This window comes from Schistosoma haematobium, chromosome 1 (assembly GCF_000699445.3).
Source record: "Schistosoma haematobium chromosome 1, whole genome shotgun sequence".
NCBI lineage: Eukaryota > Metazoa > Platyhelminthes > Trematoda > Strigeidida > Schistosomatidae > Schistosoma > Schistosoma haematobium.
Window position 1 is genome coordinate 72,440,243 of NC_067196.1, and position 24,263 is coordinate 72,464,505.

The 24,263-nt window shown below is 30.4% G+C and overlaps 1 protein-coding gene across 1 annotated transcript in view; it reads left to right on the forward strand.

Moving 5' to 3' along the window:
• The window catches only part of UNC13C_3 (Protein unc-13 C), a gene marked incomplete at its 3' end in the record, with an annotated part of 136,419 nt that overhangs the window by 62,648 nt on the left and 49,508 nt on the right, over positions 1-24,263 (forward strand). The window contains exons 21-27 of the mRNA XM_051218576.1: positions 873-953; positions 3,442-3,661; positions 6,847-7,074; positions 10,341-10,482; positions 12,362-12,403; positions 16,420-16,547; positions 20,203-20,318. Coding sequence (XP_051075072.1) covers positions 873-953; positions 3,442-3,661; positions 6,847-7,074; positions 10,341-10,482; positions 12,362-12,403; positions 16,420-16,547; positions 20,203-20,318 — 957 coding nt within the window. The remainder of the gene's footprint in view (positions 1-872; positions 954-3,441; positions 3,662-6,846; positions 7,075-10,340; positions 10,483-12,361; positions 12,404-16,419; positions 16,548-20,202; positions 20,319-24,263) is intronic.

Consider the following 24,263-nt stretch of genomic DNA (forward strand, 5'->3'; position numbering starts at 1 on the left):
AATCCCTTATCATTGGAACAACACTCATGGTATTGAGTAATGAAAGATGTCATAAGTTAATTCAAGTAATTAAAAATATGGTAATTTACGAAAATATTTGCATGTAGAATAGGATATTAATGGAGATATTCACATAGCTTCATTCTTGCACTGACATATTAGAGTAAAACAAAGTAATTATAAGGACTAATACAACTTAGGTGTCGACGAAAAATTTGTGTATTTAGCTACAACTTCATTCATTTTTTGGTTAGGCAGATAATACTACCCGATACACTTATAGATACACGTTTTAACATTTATCTGAAATCTGCTTAAATTGGTTGGAAACTCAATGTCAGTATATATATTCTCGAGTTTTGTCAGTTTTTTAAATCGCTCAAGAAATTCTATGATTGACACGTTTGTGCAATCATACCATCATCATATGACAAACAATACGGGTGTTTGTGTCGGTGTCTATGTTTATGTGTATGCCACTACTGGGTTTGTTTCAACCATCTATATTGCATGCTCATTTATCTCATGTTCTCCTTCCTGTACATATTTTGATGCTCATTAACAGCTTGAATGTTACAGGGTTTGCTTTTGTTATTAGTGGTATGCTAGTGAATGACTTATTTCTTTCTATCAGTTAAATGAATGTGCTTAATTAAAGAATACATTGAACGTATCATTAAATAACTCTGCGTGTGATTTATATCTATATATTCATGGCATATATATGGTTAATTCAAGAAAGTATCAATTCTGTATATTTTTGCATCAGTCATCTATTTCCTCTTAACTTAAGTTTAATTTATCTATTGTTATTATTCGTTAGTTGATTTGTTTATTTTTTATTATTTTTTTGACATTTCTATGCTTGTCAGACTATGGCTGTACAAAAACGAAACATGGGTACAGCTAGTGCAAATCTGATCACTCGTCAATCCATAAACGATGAAGAAATGGTATGAATTTGTCTCATTATTCATTTACTTCCTGATTTGCATTTCTTTCGAATGACATCTAAATTGCATAGATCCACATTTTTAGTTTGTTTAGTTCACATTCTTTTTTGCCTGCTTTATTACTTAGTTTTATTTAACTTCAAGTGTATTGTGCTTGTATCTGGCTGAAGCGTCATCATTTATCAAATAAAATAAGCTTAGTTATTCATGATAAAACTAACATAGGTTATCCGGATGTCATGAATTCAATAGATAGCATGAATGTTATGTTCTTATAGCCCGTCGATTATCACGTAACAGGGTTGCCAATCAGAACACTAACTTATATAACCTTGACCCTGCGCCAAACATAATGACGCGTTAACCAACACGAGTAGCCTAGAGTTGATTCTGAGTCCATATTGGTACTTATTGCCTTGTCATGCCCGTTTGAGTCCAGTACACAATCTTAACTTCAACTATATAAATCACGTATTTCTGACACGCAGTTTATATACAGGCAAACCAGACCTGATCACACCATAAAATAGAAAGTAACAACTATACAAGATTTCTGATTGAGATCGATGGACGTTAGACCACAATTGAAAACCCGGAAACACTAAACGGCCGTTTCGTCCCAAGATGGGACTCCTCAGCACTTCGCAATCGATGGTGTTAATATCTAACTTCAATCAATCCACGAAATTGCGGGACTATGTTCCATTGTCTGAGGTAGACACCTGTCTCTACTTGACACGGACCAACTCTACTGATCATGGCTTCTCACTGCAACTCCGAGAATCCGCTCATTAGTGAGCACATGTTAACAATCTCTGCAACCCCATACTAATATGTATGGTATGTAAAACAAGAGAGTGATTTGGCAACTTGGTGGTATTATCAGGCCATTTCAATCGATATAAACTAATGACTATTTTGAATGAATTTTTCTCGCTCTTTGATTTCTCAACCAAACTAAAGTGAAGATGTTATCGACCAGTAAGTTTGAAACCATGTTTAAATAACTATTCATTGTTCAAAGTTTTTACCTATCTTGATCACTAGAAATTTAGCGAAACGGCTTCTTGGTTATTCACTTCAGCTTTTATATAAACTTATCATGTTAATTTCTTTTGTTTCAGTAATTAGGTCACATACATTCGTAATCTAAAGTTTTTTCTGACACAATCAAAAACCACAATTGTCACTATAGTTACCTTCAGTTGTCCAATTTTTAAAACACTTTACACACCACTTAGGTAAATTAAAGCAAAATATTATAACTGTGATTAATTTTGGAAATGTTCTCCACTTCAATCAATCTTCTATCTCAAATCGCTGAAAGCAATTGCATTAGATACAAGTGTCAATAATTGGTTTGGTATTATAGTTTAGTCTTTTCTTGACTAGATTATGCTAAACAGAACATATTACTCAATCTTTAGCCGGAAAAGAAATTAGTCATTTCTAACGAATTCTATCTGTTAATTAGATTTCAAAACAATGATCCTATTTAACTGAAATGGTCTTGTGGTAATTGTTAAGACTTTATGTCCGGCCTTTTATTATGTGATTTATCCACCGATCAAAATACGACTTATACAATCTTAGCACTGTGCCAAACCAATGACGTTCGACCGGTATGAGCAGCCTAGCGTCCTTATTGGTCCTATGTCCGCCTAGCCCGTCCACTTGAGTCCAGAACACCAATACCAGCTTCCACTATGCGAATCATATATTTCAAACATACTGTGTTTATATATCAAACAAAAAGACCTCAACGCACCATAAAATAGGGAATAACATTTGTACACAATAAAGCCAAAAAGTGACTGTGAAAGTGGGAGGCAGTAGTCAATAAACTGAACATAGCTTAAGAACAGCAAATCGTACAATAATAAATTATAGGTCAAAATAAAGCTTACAATAAGAGGAATATAAATATACCTAATCTAATTATTGAATAGTTATACCATAAGAATGTATAGATAATATTAGTCAATTAATGTCTCAGAAGTTACTCGTGATTTAATCTTCGCTCGGGTATAACAGTGATTATTTTTTATTTGTAGATAGCATTCTTTATAGATTGATCTTAGTTGAGGTAGCAATGGAAACTAATGTGTAAATGAATAACTATTCATATTCACTTAAGTAGTAAATGAACTTTACTGCACACTCTATTAGAGATATTTTAAGATTTTCTACAGTCTGGACTATTCATTTTTCAATATGATTACTTCAAAATTTTATTTTTAGTTACACATTATCGAGTATCAAATACAATAACATATTGTAACAAGCATATAGTTTACTTTAAAAAAAATACAAATATGATACCGAAATATATATACGATTATACTGTTTTAAGACATGAATTCTTTGAACAAAATTCCCTTGGTGAATAGATTGTTTCGCGACTTGATAAATATATATTCAAATTTAGTTGAGTTTTTATTCTATTCTTACATTTTGTTCTGTTTTTTTTTGTTTGAATTATGTTTAGAAACAACATGTATACAAAAAAACTCTACAAGCTTTATTATATCCAATATCAAGTAATACACCGCATAACTTTCAAGTATGGACTGCTACAAGTCCAACTTATTGTTATGAATGTGAAGGTCTTCTTTGGGGATTGGCACGACAAGGTCTACGATGTACAGAATGTGGTGTAAAATGTCATGACAAATGTCGTGAATTGTTAAATTCAGATTGCTTACAACGTGAGTTAACAATTTTTAATGTTTATATTTTATAATGTATTAACTTTTCATAATTGTATAGTTGGTGAATATAAGTAAATGCAATTGCCAAGCACAGGTAATTTATTCTCCTTTTGGCTGAATATTTTGTTTTTGAGGAGTAATCGTATTTTCTGGGTTCTCAAACTAAGACGAATGAAGTGACATTTTAGCATATAAATCAACCACAAACGCAATATTGCATCTAAAATAAAGTTTGGAATCAATTTTTAAACTAACAATAATGTTTGTATAGTTGTTTTGTGACTATCAATGGAATCCAGTTCTACCATAGATTTGTCAAGTGAATGTATCTAAATCTCTTTGTTGGTATTCACATCAAAATTCGAACCTGGTACTTTTCGCTTCATTCTCAATGCTAACCAATTAACGTCATAGCTACAAAGTACAAGTTCATATTATTGAGCTTCAAATCATTTTTCTGTGTGAGAGCTAGTAATACTACTTAAATTAGTAACTGAAAATAAATGAATGTGGGTTCAATACCATGACTTAAATGTTAAAAGCGAATTAAAATAATACGTTATTCTTGAAAATGAATTTACTTTTTTTCGATGATTCTTGGGTTGATGTCAATAAAGCTTAAACTACCAAACCAGTCTTTTTATTTTAGTTAGTGGGACAGAAAGAAGAGTATGATTTACAGTACTAAAGTCTGAGTTGAGAATTGTTAGCAGTGGATACGAACGTATTATAGTGTTAACAATAATTTAAAATAAGAACAATCAATTTTCAAGGCGATGTTAACTAATTTTAGTTTTGTAACTTTGACGTTTAGTTGTAGTGTAGAGTCGTTTGTATCCCTAGTCAAGTAATATAATGAAATCATGTACCACACTAATTAACGTTTTAGCTTTAAAAATTGAAATATTTAGGCAATTACATATATTTTTCTGCAGGTTAATCGAAGTGAAGTTAGTTAAACTTCCGTGATGAATTACAAAACTTCTGGTTTCTTATTCTGGGCTTAGTACTTATATTAGTTCCACATTACATGGGATACTAAATAATTAACCGCTTTGGAAGCAGTTAAAAATGGAATACTATTAAAAAGATGGCTCGTAATTTTCTTTTAAAACAGTCTCATAAATTTAACTTCAAAATGTAGGCACGAATGAAATATGAGAACTAAATACTTAGGTGTATTTTATGCGCTAACACTGTCTAGGCAAGAAACAGATTAGTATTCAGTATTACGTGGATGATGGACTAACCATCAAATGCCATCGCTGAGAGATATCCGAAAAATCTGAGCTTTAGATGAAATTATTAAGACCGAATTTGTGTAGTGTGTTTAGAATACACTACCAATTTTTCACGTAACTTGATACACGATCGAATAAATTCTAAGATGGAGTTCCGTGAACATACGTTTGAACATTTACACTTCATAAATATCGGTCCATTTTTCCGTATTGCTGAAAATATGAACAAAAAACAGCCAACATTTAGTGAACAGTTTGCCATACATAGTCTTTATTGCAATGTTTAAAGTCGTTAAACGTCATCATAAATTATGGTTATAATATAACTGACTGTTGTACGCAAAGAATGCACTTGCGTGGTTCTAGAATTCGGAATTTCCGGTCTGTATACATTTGTGGTATCTGAACAGGTGGTTAACTGGTGAAATAGTATTTACAATAGTAGTTAATTGTTGGTGAACCTGCCAAAAACAGGGCATATTACAGGAAAATAGAATTCCTACTTGCATGTCATAGGGCTGTTCATTTTCTGAAGAACTCTAGTAGTATTTGATTTCAAGGTGTATGGAACTGATTGTTGCTAGTGAGACGAATAAATTGCATGTTCAACAGAAACTGCTCCGACCGTCTAGGAAAATCAACAGCCCTGCTGTCAGACATAGATGATTCCCACTGCTGTCTTCTGCTATGCAAATAAATAACTAGTAATTCAAAAGTTTTCCATAACTAAAGCACTCACCTTTAAAAACAACGGACGTGCATTTATGAAGAATATATAAATACTTCCAACGTTCACTACGATTTCGTTTACTCCACTGATGAATGCAATGAGTGTACGTCATCTTCGTTTGTGAGATTCATACTTCACTTGTTGAAAATCTTTAAAGCCACGTTCAATTTTTTTCAAAATGAACAACACTTGATCGAGAAATCACTGTCAAAAAATAAACAGTAGGTGACTTTTAATTTATGCCACAAAATATAGTTTATTCTGAATGTTAAACACAATAAAAGGTAATCACTCAAAAATTACTATCCAAACTTATTCACATATTTCAAATAATCCCTGTTGCTTTTTTTCTGACAGACATTTGATTTATTCATTGACCAGATAGTCTCCTGAATTTCGTATTATTCCAGCATTAGCTAAGTTCTCAAATACTAATTTTCTATATATATCAAACTAAAAGTGATAGTTCGATCTTGCTAAGGAAATATGTTTATCAGTAAACTTTTGTGTACCACAGTAGATTACCAAATTTATTTCTGCTTGTGATCTTTCTATGGACATTCAATCACAAATAAGTACATCTAAACTCTATTACCTATGTGCATAAGGAAAGTAATATACTGACAGAAACGTTCCGTGGAAATTATTCAGTCTTTTTTTTACATCACTAACCGACTTTGGCTGCGTAGCCATTGAAGGATAGGAAACCTCGGATAATTGTTTCATCCTAACGTAGGACGTCTCAGAAGTGCTCATTTATGACCCGACATCTGCAGGTCTCGCAGTATGAGTTCTAGCATTGTGAACTATTGAGTTGGGATTCAGTGGTTTATATATCTAACCCCTGTCAGTTGGTGTTATTGTGTGATCACCATTCATAGTTATTATTCCCTTCCAAACACATTAAATTCTATAAGTAACAGCATCTCACCAAAACTTCAGGATTTCCTATCAATGACAGCGGTTTTCCAAAGGTGAGTTTATTCATTTTTTTTATCATCTGAGTGACAGAACTCATCATTTCCTAATATTTACATAAAGAATAAAAGTCAATATTCCTATTGAAACGTCTTTTATCTATTTATTAAATTGAACTTAGAGTTTATTGGAAATTCTATATAATAATAATAATTCCACATTAAAAGCAATCGTTTTTTTATGTAACATGATATTATGTTAATTTTCTATTATATTTTGTTTAAACAATTTAGGCGCTGCTGAAAAATCAGCTAAACAAGGAGCTGCAGATAAAGCACAAACTATTATGCAAGCAATTAAAGCATTAATGTCACAAAGAATTAGTGAAATGCCTGATCTATTCAATTTACTTGGTTTAGTATTTAAAGTAGATAGTAAAATACATGAACGTAATTTACTACAAGCCGAACAAAGTATTCTAGATGGAACTAGTAAATGGTCAGCAAAAATTGCAATAACTAGTAAGTGCCATTATTATTATTATTATTATTACTATTGTAATATAAATAAAATGTGTGGATTAATTTTCCCTCAAAAATTGTAGATTTTAATTATTTAATAGTTCTTAAAATTTCAATGGTTAAGGTCATGAGTCAGTTAGAGCTAGACCACCATGGATAACCTGGAAGCACTGGACGGCCGTTTCGTCCTGTTGTGGGACTCCTCAGCAGTGCGCATCCACGACCTCGCCCTCTGCGGGATTCGAACCCACGACCTACTGGTGTCGCGCGCGAGCACTTAACCACTAGACCTAACATTATTAAAACACAGATATATGGAGGAAGAAAATTTTTTCCGTAAATTTCCATCCAATGTTACATTCGCACATCTAAATTAGTGCTTCAAAATAATGAGCATGTTTAAGGCAAAAATACATTGTTCAAACTTATACCATATGGAATTAGGATTATTTTAAAAATAGAATAAAGCTTTTAAAAGAAATACTATCTGAATATTTTGTATTTAATGCTTATTAGAATGATAGAAAATAATGAGTGGCATGTTTAGATAAACATCTCTCTTATTAACAGATTATATTGAAATAAAACCTTATGAACACAAATTATCGATATTTTGTGGGATTTTATTTCATCAACGATCTAATGTAGTGAAACAATTATTGGAAAAGAGAAAGCATTGAATGGTTACTTCATCTCAGTATAGGACCCCTTAAAGTTGTGCATCTACGGTCCTATCTAAGATAATACCCAGGGCCGTAAGAATACCTTGTAGTTGGGACTTAGTGGTTTAGATTTATAACTACAACCAATTAATTATATTGCGCAACCTTTATTCAATGCTATGGGGGATATTCATCTCACTCTTGAAACGAATGCACTCATTTGGCCACAACTACTCACTTGTATCTGTCGAAGTTATTTACTGGTATGTACATGACTTTTTCTAGTAATCAAGGATCTCCATATATCTTACTGGAAATGAATATAACAGGGAACAATATTAATTAGAGAACCGTTTACGACCAGAATTTTGAATAACTGCTTTTTCTTAGTTTAAAACTACTCGGAAAAACACACCCATAACTTTCCAAGAGTAAAAACTCAGAATCTTTAAGTTTTACTGAACTACTAAGTCATTCATCCAATGTCCAACATTCCCAACATAATCATTTAATACTTATTATCAGTCATTTAAAAATTGTTCAAAAAGCAGTTATTAACAAAATGTCGTTGGATCGCTTTCAAATATACTCATTTTTGGCATTTACACTGTAAGAATCATAGTCATTTTTTCCCAGCTTGATTCAAACAAAACCACTTTAATTTCCGAAAGTAAGTTTCGGGTTGAAGATCTGATGATAATGGTGTACTACTCAATTAGATGGATTGAATTACTGTCCAGTATTTTAGTCTTCTCTTAAAAATATGAAATATCCGAATGAATAGTTGTTTCAAATAATCTGATTACCAAGCTCTACGGTCATAAACCCTTGTTTATTGTATCACCATGGCCAAAATAACCCATATATGAGTGAATGTGAGACCATGCCAACTGTTAAAATAGTTCAATTTTGCATTGCATGTGGCTTAATTACGTTCAAAATGTATCATTGATAAATTTGAATAATCAACTCCAGAAAACCTATCTTATTCATTAGAAAGCGGTAAATTTAGAATCTCTTTTTACCACAGAGCACAACTGGGTCACATCACACATTAAAATCACATATTATAAACTCTTACTCTCCCCACCAGCCGTTTTTCCATATATTCCTGCCCTACTCCATTCTTAATTTACACATTTATCTTTCCCGATCCATAGATCTTCATCAGCCTGTACTCTGAAGTACAGGATGCATACATGGATACATGTATGTGGTTATATGAGTATCACCAAAGCCTAGTGAAGATCTAACTAAAAACTACCTTGTTCGCTCATATGTGCTGTTCTAATTTGCACTATGGAGATTGTTAATATTTCCCAATTCAGATCACTGTTATCATGATTACCTTGTCAAAATTGTTTCTATTACATACCATACTCACATGACTTTATAATAATAATTATTATTATTATTGCAATTAACCCATCGTAGCTTTCTCCTAATATGTTATATATTCACATGATTTATTTTAATATAATGCTCGTAACTAGACATCTTATAACCAATTTTCCTACCCCCTTCTTAAATGACATTTTACAAGTACATACGAAATAACTTGAGCGTTGATCAATGAAATATGTTAACAGTTGAATTCACAAGTCAATTCAAGTTAGACCATCATCGAAAACCTGGAAGCACTTTACGGCCGTTTCTTCCTAGTATGGGACTTCTCAGCAGTGCGCATCCTCTACTCCGCACGTGGGACTCGGACCCAGGACCTTCGTCTCGGGCGCGAATACCTAACCTCTAGACCACTGATCCTGCATCCAATGAGGTTAATATCTAACTTCAATCAGTCCATGATCTTGTACAACCCTTCATTCATTGTCTGAGGTGGAAATATTTCACTATTTTAATGTATTAAATTGTCTAATTTTCTTAAGTTTGCGGTCATTATGATAATAGTAACAAAAATATGATATTTGTTTAGAAACATGGATTCCCAATTAAGTATACTTCATAAAAGAGGGCGAATTCAAGGATTTATATAAAAACCAGATGGTGTTGATAACAAAATTTGATAATGCGTTACTGTTTAAACCTTCTTATGACTGTTGGACATTTACAGAGCAGGTCTAAACAAGCTTTTTCCGTTTTCATGCTGTTTTTTCAAAAAATAATATCTTTCTACGAAAAAGCTAATTATAATCAACTACAAATTCTTCATATTTCGCTTATCATAAGTTGACAATTAATTAAAAGAAGTATACATATTGTTGCATGTATATTTATTGTTTGAATAACCAGTTGAGCATTCTCAACCCTTCTGAAGAATCGTGTACTAAGAAGAAACATTTATCCAATACCACTCAGATGTTCAATGGTATCCAAGCTTTGATATCAGCCTATACTACATTACTCTTCACAAAATACGTCGATAAATCTTCTATTCCTAATTTTCATAACGTAATACACGTTTAGTCACTACCTAAGATGTTATTGACCAATTTGAAACTATCGTGAATTATATATGCAACAGACCCGGCTAGTTTAAGCTATGTTCTATCAGTTTTATTCTATATAGTCCAGCTACTATTTTATATTTTATCTTTCCTGATGATTATCTGGACAATATTCCTTAGTTTGTATTTCTATTTTCAGTTAAATGTGCACAAGGTTTAATTGGCAAAGATAAAACTGGTACGAGTGATCCTTATGTTACAGTACAAGTTGGTAAAGTTAAAAAACGTACAAAAACTGTTCCACAAGAGCTTAATCCAGTTTGGAATGAAAAATTCTATTTGTAAGTAAAATAGATTATCATTGTCTTTACCACATTATTATTATCATTATTACAGACTTAATTATTATTTACTATTTTAATGTTATCTAACAAAAACCGAGAAGTAAAAATCTTTATTTTTATACCGTTTGTTCTAAGATATTATATCTTCGTAAGCAAATTTTCGATTACGATTATTGTTTGGGTAATATGATTGATTGCTGATGTTATTTGTCCCTGAGCAGGATGATTGATTCATCAAGTTCTCATTGCTTTTCTAGAGAACACTGATAGTACATACTTTTAAAATAAACGGACTACTAGAATTTCTTTGTTATTGATTAACAGGTATTTCTATTGACCTGGAATTTAAGTGTGTTGTACATAACTCCATTTTAATTATACAAGTTATTATTCAGATTTGGAGAAATCCTAGTTGCCCACTTATTTTTGAAGTATGTTCTGCTGACGCCGATTAAACCGTCCAGCTCAGAGAATACAGCATCTTCAATATCCTCATCTTGGACTACAAATATTTTCTACCATATCAGAATAATACTATAAGTCCATAAACTGAAGTCAAACAACAAACAACAGACATTCCAAATACATTCTATTCTATTTTGATCGCTGACTAATGAATTTATATTACAAAATCTCTTAGTAAAATCTGAGAACCGTACGATAAATATTTCATTTGTAAAATGTCAATCAATTGTCTCAGACTTGACTGTTTCTTCCTTTCCACACCAATCACTCATTGTTCTCATTCTCCTCTCTTCGATATTCTTAATCTTCTACCACCACGCATTTCACTTTCGATTGTTGGTGCATTCTACTAATTTCTGTCGACATCAGTACCACACACCACAATAGTTTCGTGAAAGGTCAAATAGTTTCATGGCTTACTTATTTTTTGCCATCTGGATATAATATAAAATAATATAGTTTAATGTCTTGAGATTTTTTCAAACACTGTTCGAAAAAAAGCTAGTAGTTACTGTGTTCTAGTCTTAGTTGTCCACACAAATATTGTGCACTTTTTTGAAGAAGTTTAATGATATCATTATTCGTAAGGGTTTGAATTATTACGTTGTTGATTTTCATGATAGAATTTGAGTCAGTCTTTATCAGCAGATATACATTTTGCATAGGTTATTTCATTATATCCATTTTATCGTAAGCTATTCGGAATCGACGAATTCTGACTAGTGGTGGAATCCAAGAATTTGCGTTTTATTCTATTTGAGACATCAATGGTGGAATCCAAGTACATCCAGCTGACAAGTCCTAGATAAGATTTGATGCACATCCTGAACTTCAATACCAATCACAAGTCTCCTATTCTATTTTAGCTATGTTCCACTTTGAGTTTTATTCCCCTAGTTTTATTATTTTTGTCGCCGTATGACGTTTTCCTCTTTCATTTCCTCACATAAATTTCATCTTGACTTTTAGCGATAGATTTCTGGATGCTTTATCATAACTAATTAATTTTTGTTTGAATACATTGAAAAAAATTTGATTTTTTATAATTTGGCATCACTCAAGTAGATACAAGTAGTGTTGTTGAGACATTTGGGTTCAAACTGGTGAGTGGTACATTTCTACTTCATTTTGACTACTTCAGTTCAAACAACTAAATAGAATCATTACCAGTCGCATAACTAAAGTATTGCTTAAAGGCGACTAGATAAAAAAAATTTAGTATATGAGTTATATTAAAATCATGCCTATGAAATGATACAATTCTTTACTCTTAAAGAGTAGTGAAGTCAATATACAATATTCTAATTCTTGGTATTTTTGCCATAATTATAACATGGTATTTATGACTTTTATCTGATGTTTTGATTCATTTAGAGTTATCGTATTTGTTTATTTGTTCTATTTCTTTTAGCGAATGTCATAATGCTTCAGATCGAATTAAAATTCGAGTATGGTACGTGATTAGTTAAAAATATTATTTTTATATATGTCTAGATAATATTTATCATATTGTACTGTTCACTAGTTCTTGATCATTATTTATCCATTGTAGATTATATTTTAATCTGTATTTTATTTGAAATGGATAGTTGATTAATGTGGACATTTTACATGCACTATCGTAATTATAACACGGTTGAAATTGTACAAAACCGGAAGTAATTATACAGTTTAACTATTTCAATTGTTCAGTATGAGTTTTAGTTTCTTGTCTATTCATCAATGTTAACTTTTAATCTAATATTATTGTAGATAGAGAATTCGCATTCAAAAGATCATTTAACTAGTGGGATGAATCTAAATTGCAGTAATATTTTTGTAGTTGTTGAAATTGACAGTCTACAAATTGATGTTAGAATGAATAGGATGTCTTTTTAAAGTGCTTGTATAATTTTAAATAATGAAATTTACACATCATCATAACATTGTCTTATATAAAGAATGTTGGACAACATTCGTTTGAATCTCAAAATGAAATACGGTTGTGGATATGTTCAAAACACTTGTCAACTAATAACCAATACCTATTAATAAAACTTAAGATAAAACCATCAGTCATTTATTAAAATGATACAGCTTTGTTTTCATTGTGTGCAGTAAGGTTTAATATCTAATACAAATTTCATTTTTTTCCCATAACAACTCAAAGTATGGGTAATTCATTCCGTAAACTTCTGTCATTGTTTCAATGAATCTTGTAAATACTGCCAAAAAAGTAGAAATGTAATCAGTGACATGAATCATTGATCAGGAAGATATTTTTTCCGATGTAACTCTCTTTGAATTAGGTGAATTATTTTCAATATTTACCTACAAGTAAACTAAATATCTTGAAAATTATAACAACAAAACACTTCTATGACTCGACATGGTTTAGCTGAGGATATCGTCCGATTGAACTAGTCATTTGCTATATTTATTTGACACTAAATGTTTTTCAGTGAAATAAATAAGATCGATTAAACAGTAATTATTTTGTTAAAAAACGTGTCATCGTCTAGATTTTTTATTTGATCTGAAACAAAGAATAAACTAACATTGAATTCAGCAAAATTAATAAAAAAATCAAATGATCGAATCAAAATGCCAGTTTGTGTCAGTAGTTATCAAGTGCTGATATTGACGATAATATTGATAATAATAATATATGTAGTGAATGTTTAAAATAATAGTCATTAGAATAACCATATAAGTTTTAAGCAAAAATCACACATCATGTTACTGGCAACTGAAATAAGTAGTTCGTTACATTTTAATAAACTTGAATGAATTCGTCAAATAAACACGGCCATAGTTTTCAGTAGTTTGATACCAAGTATGTCACTTCAGCCCACTTAATTATTTTTCCTAACCCACTTGAATTGTGTTTAATTACTCACATCACCCAGTATAATTTTTTAGGTAGTGATACTCGAGAATTCATATAACACCATCACCATTGTACCGCACATATAACACTTTATTGTGTCGTAGTTTAGTTTCTTAAATAAAAACACTTTGTAACGAATTCTATTTTGATTATGTAATCTTAATTCTCCCATGTGGGATTGTCAAAGCACTCTATGATTTGAAGTATTTCAGGGTTTTTACTACGCTTGATTTCATAAATATATTGCCCAGTTATTTGGTATTTTCCATCAGTGAAACAAAGTGATTCTATTTCATATATTTTCATAATAAATTGTACTGAATCGTTCGGTGAGAATAAGTGTATATACATCATTTTCAAGCATTAATTAACAGCTTTAACCATAACTCCTCATATCTCACTCTGACTAAATAGAGAAAATGTATGTTATTCACTGATTGCACCAGTTTTTATATTGAACATCCAATTAAGAATCAAGAATCATCATATCTCTCATATTCCTTATTTGAAGTTTATTAATAAAAAGTGATGGTTGACTATAATTAACGAAACGGGACTAAATATGTCACATATTATGGCTAACAAAAACGTGTATTTTGCATATACTAAAAATTAGTTTCCACACTTACAAACCTATAATGAAAATAGTCCTAAAATTGCATTCACATATGGTAAGTGAATGTTTTTTTAAGAATCCATTTTTCTCATTAATAGTTGAAAACGTCAAGGAATCTTGTGAAGAACAATTAATGACGTCACTATTCTTAATGATAAAAGTATAGTTGATAAATAGAAATATAAAGGATTATTATTGTGATTTAATTGATATGCTTTAGCCTGAACTAAGATGGTAGCGTAATGCCAATACGTACGGATTATTATTTTCTGACTCCAATATTTATTTTGCCCAAAAATATATACTTATTTGTTCACTTAGTTTTTGAATTGATTTTTCACATTTTGGAAGTAAGCTTATCAAACAAGTAGATATCAGTTAGGGAACCATTAAAGATCAAGTGACATGTGTTAATAAAATTGGCCGAACCTGAAATTCCTGACCAATAGTGTGCAACTCACTGACTGGTCATGGTGCCTGAATGCGTTTATCAACTATCCCTAATGAGATATAAAACTACTCTCTGTTGCTCTGTTCTTTTCGATAGTTCTCTAGCTCATATCAATTCATCATGAAAATAATAAACTTCAAATGTATTTATTTGTATATATCAATTTAAACTAACTTGTTTATTATGTTTTCATATATATACGTACTTGTTTTGTAAATCTTTGGTAAACATGAAACAACATGAAAATTGAAAACTAAATTTATGATAACTAATAAAAAAGGGATGAAGATTACGATTTAAAATCAAAAATTCGTCAAAAATTTACACGTGAATCAGATGATTTTCTTGGTCAAACTATTGTTGAAGTTCGTACATTGAGTGGAGAAATGGATGTTTGGTACAATTTAGGTAATCATCCATAGCATGTGTTTGTAATAAATAGTTTTTTTCTACAAATTACACACAATCAGATGAAATTTAAAAAAAAAAGGAAAATCAAAAACAAAAAAGCAAATTACTCTTTCCTCATACTGCTTGTTATATTTTACTTTTTCTACCTAATAATGGTGATTAGAAAATACGTACTTTTGTATATTTCTGTACTTAGCCACTTATATATAAATGTGGATGTTTGTTTATGTGAAAATGTCTAACGGTTAATGGTAGTTGTTTCCTCTATCTTTGTAGTCTATATTAATTCATCTTGGCTGACGCATGTACCTATGTATACATATATGTGTATTTCAGTCATTATATATATATATATATATATATATATATATATATATATACCGTCCATTAGTAATAATATATATCGGTTGCAGAACCTAGCTCCGTTTTGTAGACTTATATCCTCGACATAACGTGTTCAGGCTATAGTAAGTCAGTTTTATATGTAGACGTGATAAATCCGATTTCTCATAGTTCAATTATCGAAAATAATCGTTTATTTAAATTAACTGTTTATTTTATAAATTTCTAAAAAATTATTCTAATTATATTTTATTTTCTTTGTTCTTTTATCCATCACTACTTTTTACCCAATTCATACCACAACATTATTTCCTACAAAAAAAAATCACCTTTCTATGATATGTATGTGTATTTAAATGCACAATGGATTTGTACACCTTAACAAATCTGTTATCCTCCTCCACATACCCTAATTCCACACAAAATAATCAAAATGATAACTATATCTTTATTTTAATTTACATTTTTTCTTTCACGATTATTTATGTTCAATTTGTTCTTTTTTGGTAATATCGGTCAATTTTGTTTGTTCTCCTAACTAATATTAAATATTATGTGTTGACTTGTTTGTTGTTACTATTCACATTGATAATCATAATTGTTCGTTTATATGTGTTATTCATATGCTTGTTGGTTAAATATTAACCCTTGTTGGATTCACTATTCTTTGAATATACTATTCACTGTTGTACTTGATCTCTTTATGTTTAACCATTTATTTTCTTGGTTATCATATTTTCTTTAAATATTGTCAAAATAATCGTTGTTATGTATAAATAGGGATGAAGATAATGATTTACGTGCTAAACTTCGTTCAAAGCTCACTGCAGAATCTGATGATTTCTTAGGTCAAGCTATTATTGAATTGCGTACTTTATCCGGTGAAATGGATGTATGGTATAATCTTGGTATGTTTGTAGTTAGAGAAAAATTCGAAAAAAATAGTTTACACTAAAATGTTATTTAATCTTCGAATTCTTATTAATTGTCTGTCAGCTCTCACTGGATTTTTTTCTTAATATTTGAAATCTTGTTTTAAAGAAACTATATTAGAAGGGCTCTCATCGATATTCATTAAATCTATATATTGATTGCTTACTATTTTCATCTTGTCAAAATGGATTTCTATGTATGGTTTTTCTTAAACTATGAATGCCTAATAATAAGTTGTGCTAGAAATGTCAGTAACCAACACGAAATTATCTCGATTTGAGCTATAATCAATTTGATTTTGTTTAAAACGTTTCCCATCTATGTTGATGTATCCGGTTTTCACTAAAATACTTCTAAAGAAAGCATTATACATTTAAGAAACAACTAGATGAAAACATTTTCGCATCTACATTTGACTGTCAATCTGACGGGATCTTTAAATTAACGAAAATAAATAACTGTAACCCATCCTAATCAATTATACTCAAGTCACTCATCATCCTACTCCAAGAATTATTTATTGATTTCATCATTTTCATATTCTTAGTGGAAAAAATCTGCTTTTTCGAATTCATAAACCGACCTAAGACAACCATTGAAAACATGAAAGCACTGGACGCCCATTCTGTCCTAGTATGGGGCACCTCAGAAGCGCGCATCCATTAGCATGCGTTAGGGAATTGAATATAAGACCGTCGGTATTGCGCCTGAATGTTTAACCTTCAAACTACTGAGCCGGGATCCAATGGGGTACAGGTTTGACAACAGGTTTTCAACAGTTATCTAACTTTGATTGGTTTGTGTTCTCATTAAAATTCAACAACCGTCCCAACTAAATAGTGGGAATTTACTTTATTAACTTCCTTTATGTGATATACACAAATGATTCACGGTAAACCAATACCACATTATAGACAAGGTTACAAATTATAACATTCACTAAAATAAATGAACTATTTCTTTGTAAAAAGATCAATCGACTTGTACAGTTTGATTGTTTTTATTTCTAAACTTGTAACACGTTTCAGTTTTTGGCTAAAAAAATATTGGTCTGACATCAGATTCATATGTTTCATTTCATAGTATTACAAGTATAATAATCATTGTCCGATTAACATATATGGCGTGAATATTGATATATTTCCAACGACAATATATACTACTGTTTCGAACTACTACCACTGTTAGTACTATTACTGCTACTTAGGTAATAACATCAAGATTACATGAAAAAAGATGTTGAATTCATCATAAAATTTACTGTTTCAATAAAACATTAATTCTACAGTAAAATTTAGTAAAAAGAATTTAACCGAGAAAACGTACTTTATTAAATATCTTCCACCCAACACACATAAATATACATGAGAAAACATTAACTGATTTGAAAGAGTACAATGGAGTATAATTTGTCGAAGTTTCTTAGAACAAATCTTAGATAAATTTCAAATAATTTAATGATAAATAAAGATGACAGGTTTACGTAAAACTTAAAACGTAATAGTGTACAGATTCAATTATTAAGATAATATCACATTAGAATTTTTTCAATTTACTTTTAAACGTTTACAACATTAGTATTCACTTACCTTGGTAACAAATTTTTTTTATTATTACGCAACAGTGTTTTCACGTTTTTTTATAAATCTCATATTCTTGGTTATTTAATAATAATATTATTATTATTTTGTTATTCTTTGAACTTGATAATCATACTTAATACACTCAGAAACTCTTCTCTATTTCATCTGACGAAATTTTTTTGTCTTGTCTTATTTGTCTGCTTTCAAAAAGTGGTCAAAGAACTTTTACATTTTATGTTATATGAGTTTCGAATTTCTCGTAAATATTTATGTAGTTAATTTAGTAAAGTAATTTTTTTTGAAATTCATTCAGCTCAACGACCATTTTCATCATAATGATTAAACAAAAAGATCTTAACTAGAAAGGAGCGGACTCCATGAATTTGTACATAAGTCGAACCAAAGATTTACAGATATCACATGAAATTATGAAATTGTATTGTTTTCTGTCATCTTGTAATTTAAGCTTTATCTTAATTGTCACTAAATAGTTTATTTTAAACAGCTATATTTAACGAAGCATTACTATGTAGTTATATACTCGGGATGTAGATTTAGAATGTAGTCTGTGTCATAGAAATAAGATCATTACAGTTAACTATTTACGAAATACAAACAGACTAGTTTAGTGGAAGAGTTTGTTAATAAAAACTATTTATTGACTTTATGTGTTATATCAGAAAACATGACCTTATAATTGCATGTGTCCATTAACAGCTTAATTTCTTACATAAATAGTTTGTTAACTATTCTATCATAATTATCGATGTTGTAATTGTTACTCTTGTTTAGAAAACTAAACAGTGATTGATTACACAATATCTGCACGTATATTCTATCAGAAAAAAACAAGAAGCACACAACCTAATTGTAATTCTATATTCCTTATAAAAATCTGTTGTTTCTATTCAGTAATACAGAGAAAACTAATTGAATATTGTCACTTTATATTGTCTATTCTAATAATAAATTGAAATAATGGAATGTAAAGAAATGAATAATCCCAACTGTATGTGAATTCTCGTATATTTTGATTTGTTATGGTTGTTGTTGTGCTAATGAAAAACAAAACATGATGTTGTTTCCCTTTTTTCTGCCTTAATTCGGCCTATAACATTTCCATAGTGTTTCTATGCATTTTTATGGGTGTTTCATGGTAATTTTTTTATCATTATGCAGATTAAAACAATAAATAGTGGGGAGCAGTATTGGTTCAGTGATCGAAATAATATAGATGACATAACTGTTATTGATTAGAATACCAATCTTTGTATTCCTATGGTTTGACATGAATTTCTCTAACAAGTCGATACCATTTACTGCCTTTTGATAATCTTTTTTTAAATCTATTTTCTCTATCATTTTCAGTGGTTGATTAGTTTTTGTCCGGCCTGGAGGTATTTTATGCGCTGGAGTAATTTATAGAGAAACGTTTATGACAGAATATGAAAGCAAAACTAAATGAGCTAATGACTTATTAAATAGTTTAGATGTACTTACACTTAATACTAAAAGATTCGATTGCAATTAGCAATCATATTAGTGGAAAATTGAGATAACCAGTAAATAAAAGCTAGAAACTGACAGAGTGAAGTTACAGTGCCAAACATTCTACCACTTTGTCACCTGACCTCTTATTTAACCTTTAAAGTTCAGATTCTCTCAAATTTTTTCCTTCTATTCAATCCTGATTTAAATTTCTTGTATCATACATGATATTATTGAAAATTATTGTCTTCATCAATCAAGTGAAACTGAAGAAATATCCAGTTGAAACTAATGTTATTGCTTTGTATGATTAGTCCTAGTTTCCATTTCTTCAAATACACACATATATATACATCAGTCTTCATTGCATTTTCCTTATTACTTATCGTCTGATTTTCCTGTTTTGTTTTCTTATGCATGATATCAAAGAACTGTCTAGATGTTGTCATTTTGTATTGTTCTTCGAACATTTACTTATATCATTTTCTAGTTACTCTCGTTCATTGTCTACCAATTATCTTTAATGTATTTTGGTTTCATTATTTCTTTTTTATTTTAGAAAAACGTACTGATAAAAGTGCTGTTTCCGGTGCAATCCGTTTATTTATTTCAGTAGAAATTAAAGGTGAAGAAAAAGTTGCACCATATCATGTTCAATATACATGTTTACACGAGGTTAGCGTTACTGTATTTCAAGTATTTCCAGTTCATATATTTATAGGGTTACAAATTTTTATAAAAGTGATTTATAACAAGAATTCGATGGTAGTTGAATAATTTTTTTTTGAAAAATAGAAATCAAGAAACAGCCATTCTATTCCTAATTGTGAATTTTTTAAACCTAAATACTTTAAATTCATTTTGTATTGTTTGTTTGAATCTTCTAATTGGTGTTTAGGACTGCAGTTGATAAGTCTCTTATTGGCATGTGTGCATCTTGTGCGGATTGCCTCGATACTGCCTTAAGTCACAAACATCAACTCTGAGATGTAGGCACATCCGGCTGACGAGTCATAAACAGGTGGGAACCCGCATCTTAAATTCCAATGCTAGACACTATCCATCTTTGCTTGGAAAAACTCTAAATTCGGTTGTCTGAAAGAATATTACTGCTGTCCATAGTTAAAATAGTTTGAACAAGGACTAAACGACTGTCTATTATTGCTAGATTTCCGACTGTTTCTCTTAACTAATCCCTAATCATAAAGAAAATTGCAATTAGAAATTCACGACCTTTATAAAGCCATTTGTTTAAAACAAAAAGATGTTTTTATTTGATTTCTCTGTTCTCTTACTAATCGAAAACATTACTACATACCATGCCATTTTAATAATAACAACAATAATTACAATTGACTTTGCAGTTAACCTACATGACTGTTTTTGTATGAAATTGTCTCACAATGGAACTATTTTACGAAATCATTTTAAGTTTGATAATCAATATGATGACATTAAGGGTTAAGCACAACTGTTCACTTTTATCTGTTTTGGTTTAATTAAAACACTGATGACAGTGGTTTTAAAATATTTACAAACTATCAACAGACTACGTAAAATGGTGAAGTGACGATTAGAAAAATAAGATTTTGAGGAGAAATAAACTTCTGTAATGATCATAAGGCTGTAATTAGATTGATGAAAGAGGCATATTCATGAATCAGAACTAATAATATTTGGGTTCTTAGTGCAGATTCATTTTCTAGTATACACATTATAATTAAACTCACTGTGCTCGCTATTGTTCATTAGACTTATATTGAGCATCGATCGTTATTTAAAAATGTGTCTATAAACTATACTATGTGAAGTGTCCAGTGCCTAAAAGCGGTCGAGAGCAGCTAAGTTGCGGATACAGTTTCATCTTTTGAATGATATACATTCTTCAAATGCATTCAAGCAAGCTAATCACAGCTTATCCATTTGCTCCTTCAAAACATATGATTCGGTAAGCACTCTGTCTAACCTGATGTTCCAGCATTAGTGAACACTATTTTTCAGTGTAACTCATTCACTAAGTATTGACCTATGTACTGGGTTTGACCGCTACAACTTATAATCAACACTGGTGATAAATATTGGTTGTCTAAAAGGTGCAGGGTTAAACGGGGTTCTAATCCACAACGTATTTAAAAGTTAATTACTTTAACCATCAAGTCATTGATTTTATTGTATAGTATTTCAATCTCTGATTAAATAATGAATACCTTAGGAATAAGTAGAATAAAATAGCATTACAACTCTCTTTACAATTGTAATTATAAGATTTGAAGAATTCTCATTGAAACTTGCATTTCATTTATTTAATGATTTATCCCTGATCAATAGCAGAAATTATGCACATAACACTAACAATTTGTCAAAGAAATACCATATATAAGTTCAATATGAACTTAAAGTTATTTTCAATAGTTGAAATGATGTGTCATTTGAAGCTAGACCACCATGGGAAACCTGAAAGCACTAGACGGCCGTTTCGTCTTTTGTGAGACTCCTCAGCACTGCGCATCCACGATCCCGCCTCACGAGTTTCGAACCCAGGACAGTCATCTACATGACTTTTTGTATGAAATTGTCTCACAATGGAACTATTTAACGTAATCACTTTAAGTTTGATAATCAATATGATGAGATTAAGGGTTAAGCGTTTTCTATCAATAAGTGTTTGAGTTATTGTATTCACAACACTTTTTAAAAATGATAAGTGGATAACTAAATGAATGGTCTAATGATATCTTATTTAATGAACAGTTTTTGTAATTTTTGTACATATTTTCTTTCATGTAGTCCATTTTGTATTCTGACTTATTGATCATTGAGATTTTGTATGCTAACTGATTTTGACAAAGTTAATCAGTCACTCCCTATTTCAACATTGTATATGATTTGGGATTGAGAGTGACAGTTCAAATTATCTACTATTATAACATTTACAGTAATTCATTGCTCTACAAGGTAATTACTTATATGACGGGAAGTCTGAGGTACATAGAAAGTGAAACTGGTAAATGTTTTTCATGTGACTTATTTTTATTCTCATTACTGAAGTTTATTTCTCCTCAAAATCTTATTTTTCTAATCGTCACTTCACCATTTTACGTAGTCTGTTGATAGTTTGTAAATATTTTAAAACCACTGTCATCAGTGTTTTAATTAAACCAAAACAGATAAGAGTGAACAGTTGTGCTATTCACATGAATATTCCAAGGTCACTAGAATAATAAGTGACTAACAAAACAGGTTATCATCTTGCTAGCCGATGGCATACAATTTGACGTACCATGTCAAACACAGTCATCTAGCTTCTTCAATGGAGCTACTGCTGATCACTGCTGTTGTTTCGAGTCCAGCTGATACCTAAATTTTCCCATGTCCTAAGACAAGATTCTCGCATATAAATACAAAACATTTCGAAAGTTCATTTTCTCCAGTGGTGAAAAAGCTATTGTAGAAGGCATCAAATAATCGTTATTAAATATTGAGAATAAACTGAAATTATCAAAATCATCTAATAAATCATTCTCACTCAATGATCTGATGGCATAGTGTTTATCACTAAACCTTCAAGTCCTGAACTCGATATAGTATAGTTTCATGGATCTTTGTCGATGAAATGTTGGATTATCCCTCCTTTTCAAATACTCTCTAGCTGATAACTTCAAGCGAAGAAACATAACAAACTATAAACCCTTCTCTTATTCCGAATTTGTTAATTTTGTAAATTTCAATACTCTTACTATTATTATTATTTCTGCATAATGGTAATAGTTTAAGGTAAGGTCGGATTCGTTCTATAAATAGATCAAAAAAACCTTGGACTAAACATGTGATGATTAGATATTTTAAGAAAAGCAATAAAATATTTCCCATTTCTGAAAAATGAAGTTAAATGATTAAAACAAGAAATAGATATTTTACTTGTATTTAATCTCTATACTTTAGCCTTTCTATTTATTCTGTACTTCTCATATGAATGTTTCATTTAATTCTTTTCTTTAAAAAAAACAACGACAGAAAAGTTAATGTAAATCATTTCTTTATGTCTTGTTGCATATAATATATTGATCTTTTTTTTATTCACTATACTTTATCACGGCAATACTGATCTTTGTAGATTATATGCAGCAAATATTATTTCACATAGAATTTGTACATGAAAAAGAGAATTATTTGGAAAAGGTGTAGTTTTCAAGAGTATGACATTAAAAACTTCTAGAGCCAGTGGTTGAAAATAGTAGAACTGCCGTGTTCAAAATATTTTGTCATGTAAACCTTCTCATTGAAATCATGATCCGATCAATGTTAGACCACTACTGAAAAACCTAGAAGTATTGGACGGCCGTTTGTTCTTGGTATAACACTCGAACATCCTGTTACAAGGATAAATTAGTTATTACACTTAAGGTAATTGAATTGGTTAAAATAGTAAATAAATAATAATAATAGCCGGATATATTTTAACAAACTATCACTGTGCCACACAAATTTAACTGATAGTACTGTTGAACATCAGCTGCAAAATTTAGGATTAAAGCAGTTCCCCATAAAATAAACTAGAAATAAAAACTATCCTCCCTATTCAGTTACTTCACAAAATTAAACCCTTTTCTAGACCAATCA